Source organism: Neoarius graeffei, chromosome 3 (assembly GCF_027579695.1).
Source record: "Neoarius graeffei isolate fNeoGra1 chromosome 3, fNeoGra1.pri, whole genome shotgun sequence".
In the NCBI taxonomy this organism is placed as follows: domain Eukaryota; kingdom Metazoa; phylum Chordata; class Actinopteri; order Siluriformes; family Ariidae; genus Neoarius; species Neoarius graeffei.
The window spans coordinates 72,136,419-72,149,644 of NC_083571.1; the positions used below are offsets into that span (position 1 = coordinate 72,136,419).

The 13,226-nt window shown below is 40.4% G+C and overlaps 1 protein-coding gene across 1 annotated transcript in view; it reads right to left on the reverse strand.

Annotated features, from left to right (window-relative positions):
- Positions 1 to 3,943: 3,943 nt before the first annotated feature.
- Positions 3,944 to 13,226, reverse strand: part of smu1b (SMU1 DNA replication regulator and spliceosomal factor b) — a 47,778-nt gene continuing 38,495 nt past the window's right edge. Inside the window, exons 8-13 of the mRNA XM_060915694.1 lie at positions 9,761 to 9,877; positions 9,077 to 9,204; positions 6,530 to 6,656; positions 6,274 to 6,441; positions 5,414 to 5,566; positions 3,944 to 4,114 (exon numbers count right to left, since the gene is read on the reverse strand). Of these exons, the coding sequence (XP_060771677.1) occupies positions 4,016 to 4,114; positions 5,414 to 5,566; positions 6,274 to 6,441; positions 6,530 to 6,656; positions 9,077 to 9,204; positions 9,761 to 9,877 (792 nt within the window). The 3' untranslated portion in view covers positions 3,944 to 4,015. The remainder of the gene's footprint in view (positions 4,115 to 5,413; positions 5,567 to 6,273; positions 6,442 to 6,529; positions 6,657 to 9,076; positions 9,205 to 9,760; positions 9,878 to 13,226) is intronic.

The window sequence follows — 13,226 nt, forward strand, 5'->3', positions numbered from 1 at the left end:
TTTTATTAGTACCTTTACAGACATCACAAGGCAATGAAATCTAAATATTTTAGTTAATATGCAGAATAAAATAGTTGTTTAGAAATATGGACCATAATTGGATAATAGCAGGACTAGCGTTGTGCATAACATGCAAGGAGTTTTATTTCATACATCAGAAGTATGCAGGTGCCTGTTTAGGCCATAAAAATAATCGGGGGGGGGGGGGGAGAACACACTTACCGAGCTTAATGAAGGACAGAACAAGTTAAAAATGTGTCGTTCACGTCGAGAGCAGGAATAAATTTGCTGCGTTCACCAACACTTGATGCATTTACATAGTAAAATCACCTAAACCCACTGTTCACGAACAAAAACCAGAACATTGACAGTGTTTAATAAATAATGTAAACTTTACACACATCTCACACACACAGTTCCATTGTTACAGAACCAGTGTTGCTTTTCATGCAAGTGTGGGTCAAGTGTTAAAACACACCAATCCTTCACACCTGAAAACATTTAACCACGTGTCCATTTCAGCGGTCATATCGAACTTCTCTCCATCAGTGCTTTCACACAGGAAAGGAAAAGAGAAAAAGGGGGGGTACAGCCTTCATGACAATCACCCTGTAAACACAACACTGTTAGCAGTCCAAGCTCATATCAGCTAACGAACTCGCCTCACTTACACTCTAGATGAGATTTATGATTCTCATTATTGCAGATTAGTGCAACTCTCTGATGATGAAGTTGGTTTTCTAATCTGTAGCCTTGGAGGCAGAAAATCAAGATAAACCCAACTGAATTAATACAGGACGTCACATCAGTTACATGCAACGTTGATGCAGTTTGTGTTGGCGCTCCAGAGTCCACTGCTACAAGTTATTACTCAAACACCAAGAGTTTATTTTCTTCCAGTTTAACCCACAGATGAGCCAATCAACATATAACTCTGGAATAATTGACAGACGTGTCCGTTTTGAACTCTTACTCCTAGAAGCCTTGCCCATCTCACATTAGTAATAGTTTGCCAAGTGCTCTCGACTTGATTTTCCAAGCACCTTCACAGTAAATGGAGAATGTTTTGAGTTCTCAAATGTTAAATAAAATCAATTATCATTTATTCCACTGAGCTGACATTAGACATGTACTAGTGCATCTCAACAAATCAGAATATCATGAAAAAGTTTTCATAATTTAATTAAAAAAGGTAAAATTTCATTTATTCCATATTCATTACACAAAGTGAAATATTTCAAGCCTTTTTTTGTTTTAATTTTGATTATGGCTTATAGTTCATGAAAATCAGAAATCCAGTATCTCTCAGATTATTAGAATATTTCCCAAGATCAGTCAAAAAGGGATTTACAATACAGAAATGTCCACCTTCTGAAAAGTATGTTCATTTACACACTCCGTACTTGGTTGGAGCTCCTTTACCATGAATCAATGGGGTGTGGCATGGAGGCAATCAGCCTGTGGCACTGCTGAGGTGTTATTGAAGTCCAGGTTGCTTTGATAACAGCCTTCAGTTCATCTGTTTCTCATCTTCCTCTTGACAGTTGACCATGGATTCTCTCTGGGGTTCGGGTCAGGCAAGTTGGCTGGCCAGTCGAGCACAGTAATATGTTCCGCAAACCATTTGGTAGTAGTTTTGGCACTGTGGGTAGGTGCTAAGTCCTGCTGGAAAAGGAATTCAGCATCTCCATAAAGCTTGTCAGCAGATGGAAGCATGAAGTGTTCTAAAATCTCCTGGTCGACAGCTACGTTGACTTTGGAATTGATAAAACACAGTGGACCAACACCAGCAGATGACATGTCATCCCAAATCATCACAGACTGCAGAAAATTCACACTGGACCTCAAACACCTTGGATTCTGTGCCTCTCCACTCTTCCTTCAGACTCTAGGACTTTGATTTCCAAATGAAATGCAAAATTTACTTTCATCTGAAAAGAGGACTTCGGACCACTGAGCAACAGTCCAGTTCTTTCTCTCCTTAGCCCAGGTAAGACGCTTCTGACGTTGTCTCTGGTTCAGGAGGGGGTTGATATTAGGAATGCAACAGTTGTAGCCCGTTTCTGAAGGTGTCTGTGTGTGGTGGCTCTTGATGCACTGACACCGGCCTCAGTCCACTTCTTGTGAAGCTCTCCCAAGTTCTTGAATTGACTTTTCTTGACAATCCTCTCAAGGCTGCAGTCATCCCTGTTGCTTGCGCACCTTTTCCAGCCAGCCTTTTCAGCAATGACCTTCTGTGGCTTACCCTCCTTGCGGAGGGTGTCGATCATCAGACAACTGTCAAGTCAGCAGTCTTCCCCATGATTGTGGTTGTGTGTACTAAACTAGCCTGAGAGATACATGGTATTTATGCTGTTTTACGCAAACTCAAAATGAAATCCTCATAATTTGAGATACTGGATTTCTGATTTATCAGCTATAAGCCATAATCATCAAAAATAAAACTAAAAAAGATACATTAAATTTCACTTTACATGCAATATAGAATACATATGAAAGTTTACCTTTTTGAGGGCGGCACGGTGGTGTAGTGGTTAGCGCTGTCGCCTCACAGCAAGAAGGTCCGGGTTCAAGCCCCATGGCTGGCGAGAGCCTTTCTGTGTGGAGTTTGCATGTTCTCCCCGTGTCCGCGTGGGTTTCCTCCGGGTGCTCCGGTTTCCCCCACAGTCCAAAGACATGCAGGTTAGGTTAACTGGTGACTCTAAATTGACCGTAGGTGTGAGTGTGAATGGTTGTCTGTGTCTATGTGTCAGCCCTGTGAGGACCTGGCGACTTGTCCAGGGTGTACCCCGCCTTTCGCCCATAGTCAGCTGGGATAGGCTCCAGCTTGCCTGCGACCCTGTAGAACAGGATAAAGCGGCTACAGATAATGAGATGAGTTTACCTTTTTGAATTAAATTACAAAAAAATGAACATTTTCACGATATTCAAATTTTTTGAGATGCACGAATATATAGTCAACATCAGTGAAACATTTCAGTCAAAAACAGGTCTTTTAGGGGGGGAAAAGGCAAAAAGATTTAACTGAAATAAAAGATTCAACACTTTGTTGTAGAATCTAACACTTCATGGTTTCTGAGAACAACATCGAAATTGTTCTGCATTTTTTTTAACTGTTTACTGAACACTATACATTCAGTTACAGTACAACGCTGGTAATTAAACCATTTCTTTAAATTCACTCAAACAAGGCTAATGTTCACTGATACTCTCCCTAATGCATTTTATTTTGCTTGCCCCCAGCTTGCAATCTAATTGGTCAGAAGGTAAAAAAGCACTTGAAGCCACTCACTGCTTTTCTGTACTTTTCAAATTCAACTTTAAAAAATAAATAAATAAATAAATAAATAAATAAATAAATAAAAATTGCAGTGTGGAAGCAGCATAATGCCTTTTATTAGCTACATTTTTGTTGCTGGTTGAAACCATCTCGGAAAAAGGTTTCAGTGATGTCAGTGTTGGAGCACAAAGGCCATGTTAAATCAGGGTTTCATATACACAGAGAGAGAGACTGACTGCTGGCATGCAGATAGCGAAATAGTAAACACTACAGAACTTTTCACGAACAGCATGTCGATACGATCATGCAGTGCTGATACAGCAGAGGGATCATTTTAAAATGTATGGAGATGTATAAATACCATCTTTGGCGAACCAGACGGTCTTTTGGGAGAAGATTTTCGTACCTGCAGTTCACAGGAAAGTTGTCGCAATTATACTCGAGTTTCATGCAATTTAGAAACGTTATGGACCACCGATAGTGTTTTCACTTTTCTTATGACATTGAAAGAAATCTCCCAAATTGTTTATGTTACAGTGACACGATTAAGTCAGTGTTACTCAGACATATTACAAGGGAAGATTAAGTTTGTAGTGATCTTCATCGTCTCTGGAATGGCAGACTTTCAAACCTGAAAACTGACGCACGACTCCAAACATTGTGATGTACAGACGGACCACAGGATCAGCACAAATGATGACTTTAGAGTTCGTTTGATGCATGTTTGCACAACGTTCACGGTTTCCAGAGCTTCAGCAGGCCGTCCTCACTGTAGGTGGCGATCAGGTTCTGATGCGGGTGGTGGGTTATGCCAATCACGTCTTTCTCGTGCACCTGTGGAGGAATTTAAGGTATTGATGTTTAATGTAGCACTTTTTTTTAACTCCTAACATCAATGCAGCACCTGTAACTGCCATTTAAAAAATCCACATAAAACATTTTTTTAAAAGTTAGCCATGTAAACAACAGTGCTTAAATGTTAACATTTAAAAAATTGAAGGAAGAAAAGAAACACATGGACAATTGGACCGATGGTCAAGTCCAGGCTTTATTTATGCCACAGAGTAAACAGAACACAATTTTAACGGGTCTAATTGAAATATCAGAATCTTAATTTAAGTGTGTTTGTCCATGTTTAAGAAATCAACTAAGAAAACCAGTTACAATAGGGGGATAGATTAGGGATAAAATTAGCTCATGTTTAAAGTCATTTAAATTCTGTAAAGCTGCTTTGCGACAATGTCTATTGTTAAAAGCGCTATAAAAATAAACTTGACAATAAATAATAATCCACACCAACATGTTCAGTAAGCATGTTTTAAGCAAATCAACAATTTTCCACAATGGATTTATTACATTACAGATATTTAGCAGACGCTCTTAGTCTTATACGGAGCAACATACAACAGGACCCTGACACACCCACAGCAGGGGGCAGTTGGGGGGGGGCAAGTTAGGTGCCTTGCTCAAGGACACTTCAGCCATTCTTGCTGGTCCAGGGAATCGAATCAACAACCTTTTGGTCCCAAAGCTGCTTCTCTAACCATTAGGCCATGGCTTCCCCATGGACTCATTCTTCATAATGTACAATAAAGAATTTACTGTCAACACGTAACACTTCCTGGTCTCTCCCCATTCTACAGCGCAGTAGAATGATCTGTCACTACAGAAACATGCAACCAAAAATCCTAATGTTGCTACTTTGCAGTTTTCACAGCAACACAAGAACATTGGTGGACAACACACACGTTCATATCAAAATAAACTAGTGATGTCACTATAGCAACTATCGGCCAGCTTACATCATTTTGGCGTTCCTACTGGTGGTGCGGATGCAAACAGAAAAATAGCCCTTGAAGGCATGTAGCTTGCGGAGGAGCTCCCGAGTGGGTAGTTCCTCTCAATGAGTCCCTAGAACTGTTTGGTCCACAGTGTTGAAATAATGAGGTAAAACACATCACCCGTGGTTGCTGAGTGTTCTTGCACACACCAATTTAGCAGGAATTTTAAAAAAAAATTCCTCACAGTAATAAATTATGTTCCCCAGTGCATTCAAAGTTCATGACGAGCCCTGATGTGATGCATTTACATCAGAAATAAGAACCTAATGATGCCCTGAGGATGAAACTGTACCGTCAGAGTTCTCTCCAGCTTTCCAGTGATGGTGCTGAACGAGTAAAGCACATAGTCCTCTCCCACGCAGTAGATCCACTCTCCGTGAGGAGACAACGTGCAACACACAAAGTCTCCTCCCTCTCTCACTCCTGAGCTAAAACTCCTCAGTACCTTAGAGAGAGAGAGAAAAAAAATGAATATGCGAGGGAGGAAGAGAGGAAGAGCGAGAGCAAGAGAGCAGATGGAATGGAAGATTGAGGAGGCGGAGGAGGTTAAGAGAGGCGAGTGAGTCAGCAAGCAACCAAGCAATGAAAAGGTGTGGGAGAGACGATCGCCTCAGTCTCTCGAGTTTAGACCACAGCATTTTCTAAATTTATTAATTCTCTAAATTCAGCTTCATAACCCTGGACAGAATTTTGAGATGGTTTATTTTGATGACTGATCTGAAAGACAGAGTCAAAACTGTCCGGTCATTTAAACCACATTTCAATTTAGTACTGAGAGATCTGTGAAGTTGCAAAATGGCGCTGAATTATGGTTCATCATGTTACAAAGGAAGCACAAGTTGATGAACTAGGATCAAAACACAGAGAAAACCAGTGTCGTAGTAATATCTAAAGTCGAAGTTGAGGCAGACATCAGCAGCTCTCAAGTCAGCAGCATTGGAGTCCAAGCTGAGTCCCAATTTAGCAACAATTAAGTCTAATTCAACCAATTTTTGAGAAGTTCAGAGCTCAGAATCCAAGTCAAGTCACAAATGTTGGAAGCTCTTGAGTCCAAGTCAAGTTAAATGTCATCAGCAAATCTTGAGCCTAAATTTGAGTCAGCAGCTCAAGCCTGGAGTCTAAAGAGCTCCATGTCGAAACAAAGGCAGTTACCTGGCCCTGGATGTTCATGACAACCACTGTGCTTGTCCTGTTACACACCACGAAGTGCTCTGGGTTCTTGGGCACCAGGACAACATTGTTAACCGTGATGTCGGATCCTTCTGGAACGTCAGGAGTTTTGATAGTGATGGTGCATTCTGTCGTGTTCAGGTTCCAGATCTGAGAAAATGTGAATCAGTATTAATGCCCCAGAGAGAGGAATGTAATCGTCAATCAGCATCTGTATGCAAATTAAATGCAGATTTACCTTCACTGTGCCATCTGCTGAGGCACTAATGGCAAACTGGCCATTGTGTGAGAAGATGACATCGTTTATGCAGGAAGTATGACCTTGGAACTCCTTCAGCATCTTTCCTGATTTCAGTCCATGAAGTCTAATGGAGTTAAACAGTGGTTAGCTTTACAAAACTCAAGATGCCTAAACAGCTCCTCCACCAAAAAATTAAAACCTATTCATCTGCTTTCAGTGCTTATTGTGGCATTTATGCATTGCTTCATGTGCCATGCAAATTAGATTCAGCCTGAATGCAGAGCTTTTGTGTGTCAGTAAGAACCAAATCACAGCCCTCATCATTCCTTCCTGCTTTTTTCTTTCTCTCTTGCTTTGAAACTGACACAGCAAAGCAGCTGCATCCACCAGACCCATCTCACTCGCCTAAGATAGGAATAGAAACATGCAATCTTTCTTTGTACCTCCTCCATTGCTGGAGTGCATGTGGAAAATCAGAATTCCTCCCACCCACAGACACACAAAGAGCCGAGCACGGATTCTGCAGAAATGCTAACGTCAGGTTGGTGAGCGAGAGACCTCGAGAGTGGGAGATACTTGGTGTGTGTGTGTTTCAGTCTTCATCATGATCGCCAGCCTCTGCAGTCGGAACTTGTTTTGATCTAATTGCTGAAGCTATATATTGGTCAAGAAACTTTTTCAACGCTTTAATATGACTCTGCCCATTGATTTTGTCAGATTCGGTTTAGCTCCCCAGAACTGTTAATCACATTCAGTGAGGCTTTCATGTGGATAAAGTTGGTTGTATAGAAAACCAAAATCTGCCATTTTTAACATAATACATCCTCCAAAAATCTACAACAACTTTTGCTAGAACCTCTGGTACTGAAACAGTGGCTGGCAAAATAAAGCACAGTTCTACAGCCCCAAATCAGAAAAGTTTTGGACAGTAAAGCATTTACCACTATGCTTCTATTCCTTCTCACAACACTTAAAAGATGTTTAGGGACTGAAGACACCAAGTGATGAAGTGTTTTAGGTGTTGTTTTGTCCCATTCTTCCTGCAATCAGGTCTTAAGGTATGCAACACTACGGGGACGTCACGGTCATATTTTTCATTTCTAAATTCTCCACACATTCTCTGTTGGGGACAAAGGGGACACACCCTCTTCTTCCACAGCCATGCCTTTGTAATGTGTGCAGAATGTGGTTTTGCATTGTCTTGATGAAATCTCCCTGGAAAAGATGTCTTGAAGGCAGCACATGTTGCTCCAAAATCTCAGTTTACTTTTCTGCATTAATGCTCCATCACAGAAGTGCAAATTACCTTTGCCAAGGGCACTGACACAACCCCATACCATGACCCACCCTGGCTTTTGGACTTGTTGCTGGTAACAGTCTGGAGCACATGGCATCCATTTCTTTCAAAAAAGACCTGGAATACTGATTATTCTGACCACAATACACATTTCCACTGTGTGATAGTCCATCCCAGATGCCTCTGAGCCCAGAGAAGTCAACAGTGCTTTTGGACACAGTTAACATAAGACTTCTTTTTTGCACAGTAAAGTTTTAACTGGTGTTTGTGGATGTAATGCCATATTGTAGCTTGACAAACTTTTTCCAAAGTAATCCTGAGCCCATGTGGTTCTGTCAGCTATAGATGAATGACTGTTCTTGATGCAGTGCCGTCTGAGGGATCGGAGATCACAGGTGTTCAGATTAGGCTTGAGCCCTTGTCCTTTACACACTGAAATTCCTCCAGATTGCTTGAATCATTTAATGATATTATGTACTATAGAGGGTGAAATATCCAAATCCCTTCATATCCTTCTTTGAGGAACATTGTTTAAAAACATTTCAATTATTCTCTCATGCATTTGTTGATAAACTGGAGATCCTCCACCCATCTTTGCTCCTCAATGATTAGGCCCTTCCTGGATACTGATTTTGTACCAAATCATGATTACAGTCACCTGTTGACATCACCAGTTTCAAATTACATCATTATTTAATTGTTTTACCTCATTATTAGCCCTAAATTGACCCATCCCAACTTTTTTTGGAATGTGTTGCAGGTCTAAAACACAGGAATGGATGCATGTTAACAAATGACATGAAGTTGACCAACAAAGCAGGAAATATCTTGGGTTCATTCTGTCTGCAATGACATACAAGTCAAAGTAAACTTAGAAAATCACTGCATTCTTTATTTGCATTTTCCATACCGTACCAACTTTTTCTGATTTGGGTTGTAGTTTTACATGGACAGTTCTACATGCATCACCAATATCTGAGATGAAGTACAATATTTTCTTCAAAAACCACAACCTGACAAACACCATTAGAACTCTCACACACACACACACACACACACACACACACACACACACACACACCAGAGAGCAGCAAAAGAAAAGCAGACCATTATGAGAAACGAATTAACCTAAAATGACAATCTGGATCTCACAGTCACAATTTAAACTTAGTAGAATTTCCCAGGAAGAAATAAACTTAGCCAAACGAATAAGAGAAGTGAAATATATAGTGTGTGCGTGTATAAACCTGATGATCTGGTCGAAGGACCCGCTGAGGAGCTGACTGTTGTCTCTGCTGAAGCAGAGGCAGGTGACGGCTTTACCGTGGGCACGTTCAAATTTGCGTAGACACTGACCATTACGAATCCTCCACAGCTGGAGAAAGGTGAAACATTTATTTCCACAATATAACACACAGCTAACAAACACACACCATCATCCAGAGTGAGATATACAGTACTGTACATCTTTAATGAAGAATAAACCAGACTCAATAAACAGTAGAACCAAGCACTATATTGAAAATAATTTTACAATCCCTAATTATCCATGTTAAAACAATTAAGGATTAATTAACTTGGAGGCGGGATGTAAATGTACATTTCTGCCAAATTTGGTGTTTCTAAATTTTGCAGTTTTTAGCAGAGAAGAACCAGAACAAGATTTCCCAGCACAGACTACTTAAAATAATAATAATAATAATAATAATAATAATAATAATAATAATAATAATAATAGCATGGATTGTAAGGGGTCAGGAACTGCTTTGAAGGCACTTTTACATGAAAGTATGTTATTGCCATCTCTAATAAATACTGAATTTGGGGTTGAGATGAAAGTGGAGTTGATATTGGTGGTTGAGATGGTGATGGAGGTGGAAGTCAAGCTGGACATCAAGGTTGAGATCACATTGTAGACTGTTGTGGAGTACCTGTATTCTTCCGTCCTGAGCCCCAGACACTACCATCTCACTGTCGTGACTCACCGCCAGGCAGAGCACCGCCTCATCCATCATCATGAAATTATCCTGAGCTTGGTACTTTAAATCCTACACACACACACACACACACACACACCCCAATTATATTCTCATTAATATTCAATATCCATGACTTGCTAATTAATAATCATTAAATCTTCATTAATATCCATTACATACAATTTTTTATTAGTGTGCTTGCCTTTGGCAAGCACACTATTGTTCTTAAGTTTACTTATTCTGCCTTATTCTGACACGTTTTTTGGATCCACTAATCCTCCTAGGGCATTCGAGATAGAGACACCGTTCCAACTCTGAGACGTCTGGCCCGAAGTGGTGTAGTGTGCTTGTATACAGCTTTTGGATCAACGCACCCGTTCTCTTGTTCTTGTCATTTTTCTTTTGTTTTTTTCCCATAGACAATAAATAGGGCTCATGAATCGAATTGTCCTACTCGGACACGCTCCATCGCAGATGCACCAAACCTCATGTGATACTTCAGGCCAACTCCCCCGACACATACATGCAATTGGTTCTGACCCACACTCATATTTTTCCTTTCTTTTTGCTCATCCCTTTTTCCTCCATAGGTTTGGATTGATTTTTGGCCCCATTGAAAATGAATGGTGTTTCAGGAGAAAAACTTTCACTCTCCATCAATTTTTTTAACCAAGTGACCAAACTTTAAGAAACTTCACTTGATGCCTCAGGCCAAGTCCCCGCACAGATCCATCCCCTCATCTGAGACCTGTACTCGTCTTTTCCTTGGTTTTCACGCATCTCTTTTTACCTCCATAGGCTTCCATTGATTTTTGGCCCCATTCAAATGAATGGAGTTTTGCTCAGTAACACTTCACCACACATCCACCAAACTTCATACGGCACCTCAGGCCAAATCACCATCACACACATGATATCGGTTCTGACCCGCACTTGTCTTAGTCTTGCCTTTCATCCGTCCATTTTTTCTCCATTTTGCCGCTAATCAGTGGAAGCTTGACTGAGTCATTCCTCCCTTCCCCCATAGGTGATGATGCATTTGGCAAGGATCTGCTCATTTGAGACTTTGACAGCAAATCAACGTCAACTCAATGGCCACTTTATTAGGAATACTTACACGCACACACGATAGCAATTAGCATATAAGCATTCACGTGTTACCATGCTAGCTGTTATCATGTTACACATTACAATATCATGTCTGCTGTTAGCTCGCGAGTTGTTAGCATGTTCACCATTAGCATGTTATCATGAGAGCTGTTAACATATTAGGATTAGCATGGTAGCATGCAGAGTTCACATGTTTGCTGTTAGCGAGTTCGCCTGAGCATGTTAGCATGCTAACTGTTAGCATGTTAGGTGTTAGCATGTCACCCTCAGCGTGTTAGCATGCTAAAAGTTAACATACTAGCCATTAGCATGTTAGCCTGTTAGCATGATAGCTGTCAGCATATTAGCCTTAAAGTGTTAGAATTTTAACAAATAGCATGTTAATCATTAGCATGTTAGAATACTAGCTGTTAGCATGTTATCTATTAGCATGTTAGCATTAACATGTTAACATGCTAGCTTTTAACATGTTAGCATGCTAGTTGTTAGCATGTTGGCATACAAACACTCAAAAACAAAACCCATATTTAACTGCAAGTCGATAAATATGAGAGAGCCCTGTTACTGTCAACACACAATATTAATAAACTGAAATCAAATTCAAATCAAACGCTGTTTCTTTTTGTTCAGCAAGTTCAACAATTGCAAATTTCCAATTCCATTGTTGTCCAAATTATACTAAAAATTAAACATTTAAACAATGTCATTTCTACACAGGTTTTTATTTTTTATGTGAGCAGTGTTTACTCCTAAGCTGTGGTGTCAAAGCGTAATGGTTGTAAACACACCACAGTGATTTCTACTGTAAAAGCAAGAAGTCAGTCAGCGTTATTTTTGGCCATTAGAGCATGAATAAGCGGAGGACAGACGTCAGCAAGGCTGGGGATGACCCACATTCCACACCTCAGAGGTTCAGCCATGGTTGTGTTCACTCCAGAGAGAGAAAAGTACCGAATACTAAATTTCAAAGTGTTATATATATATTTTTTAAAAGGGACATTTTATAGACTGATTTCAGAAGGACACAGAATTTTAACACCAAACAGCACGCATGCACACACACACACACACACACACACACACACACCCATCCTTTTTTTTTTCTCTCCAATAAGTTGACTCTTTTTTACACTTTGAAGTGAGTTACTAATGTTGCTGCATTCAACTGACCTAAACCAAACCAAAGAAAGCACTTGAAGTCAGGATTCCTGCTCAGAAACTTAGGATGGTCTCCTCAAGCCCAAGTTCAGTGGATAACATCAAATCAGCACAGTCACTCACAACATCAAGCGTAAACACAGCATTACATCACAGGTATTTAGCAGATACTCTTATCCAGAGTGACATACAACACACCCAGAGCAGCCTGGGGAGCAGTTGGGGGTTAGGTGCTTTGCTCAAAGGATATGGGACATGGATTTTTACCTGGGCATAATTATGTATAAAGGACATAAGAAATGCCATCTAAATCACTGCAGGGCGTCAAAAATGTGAAAATCATCACATTATTCAAGTTTTTCTATACATCAGCGTAAAACAAGGATTCGTTAATGAGCTAGGTGGTCACGTGACCCGTGACGTCACAAAAACTTTCCAAGGAGCCAGCGCTTGGGAATCTAATGTAAACAGGTTACCGAAATGGACACCATCGACAGTGATATTCCCGATGTTTCACAGAGATGTGAAGTTAGACCCTATCAATTCGAACCGATAGCTGGAAATTCACATGAACATAGATCTTGTTACTCTGACGGGTCAGATGATTCTGAGAGTGAGAGTTCATTCAATCCCCATGAAACTGAAAGCGGTCGGCTCGATAACACTTCCTGGTAAGTTAAAAACAATTCTGCTCAAAGGCTAATGATCTGTTGAAAGAAGTATTATTTTTGTATCATACACTGAAAGTTCATCATAGATCTAGCTAAAGTCCGTTGCAAGCTAGTTTTTTTTTTGCTGATATTTTTCGAGATTGATTGAGATACAATGCTTCCAGAGTCCGAGATGAAAACATTCAAAATGGCGAAACGAGTCAGAATTATGATAATCAATAATTGATACACCCAAAATTATAATGCTAATCCTTACCTCGGCTTTCAGTCGCTTAGCGCAGAGGTCTTCAACAGGGGGGTCGCGAAATCGCATCGGATCACTCATATCAACAAAAATATTCCTGCCCTGTCCCCTGGCCTCCGTGCAGGGATGCAAACAGCGCGCCTTTCGGCGGATGCCGCCTTTTTCACGGCTGAATCGCGCAGATCCGATTTTAAAAAAAAAATAGCGATGTTGGTTCATGGAGCATGAGGCATGA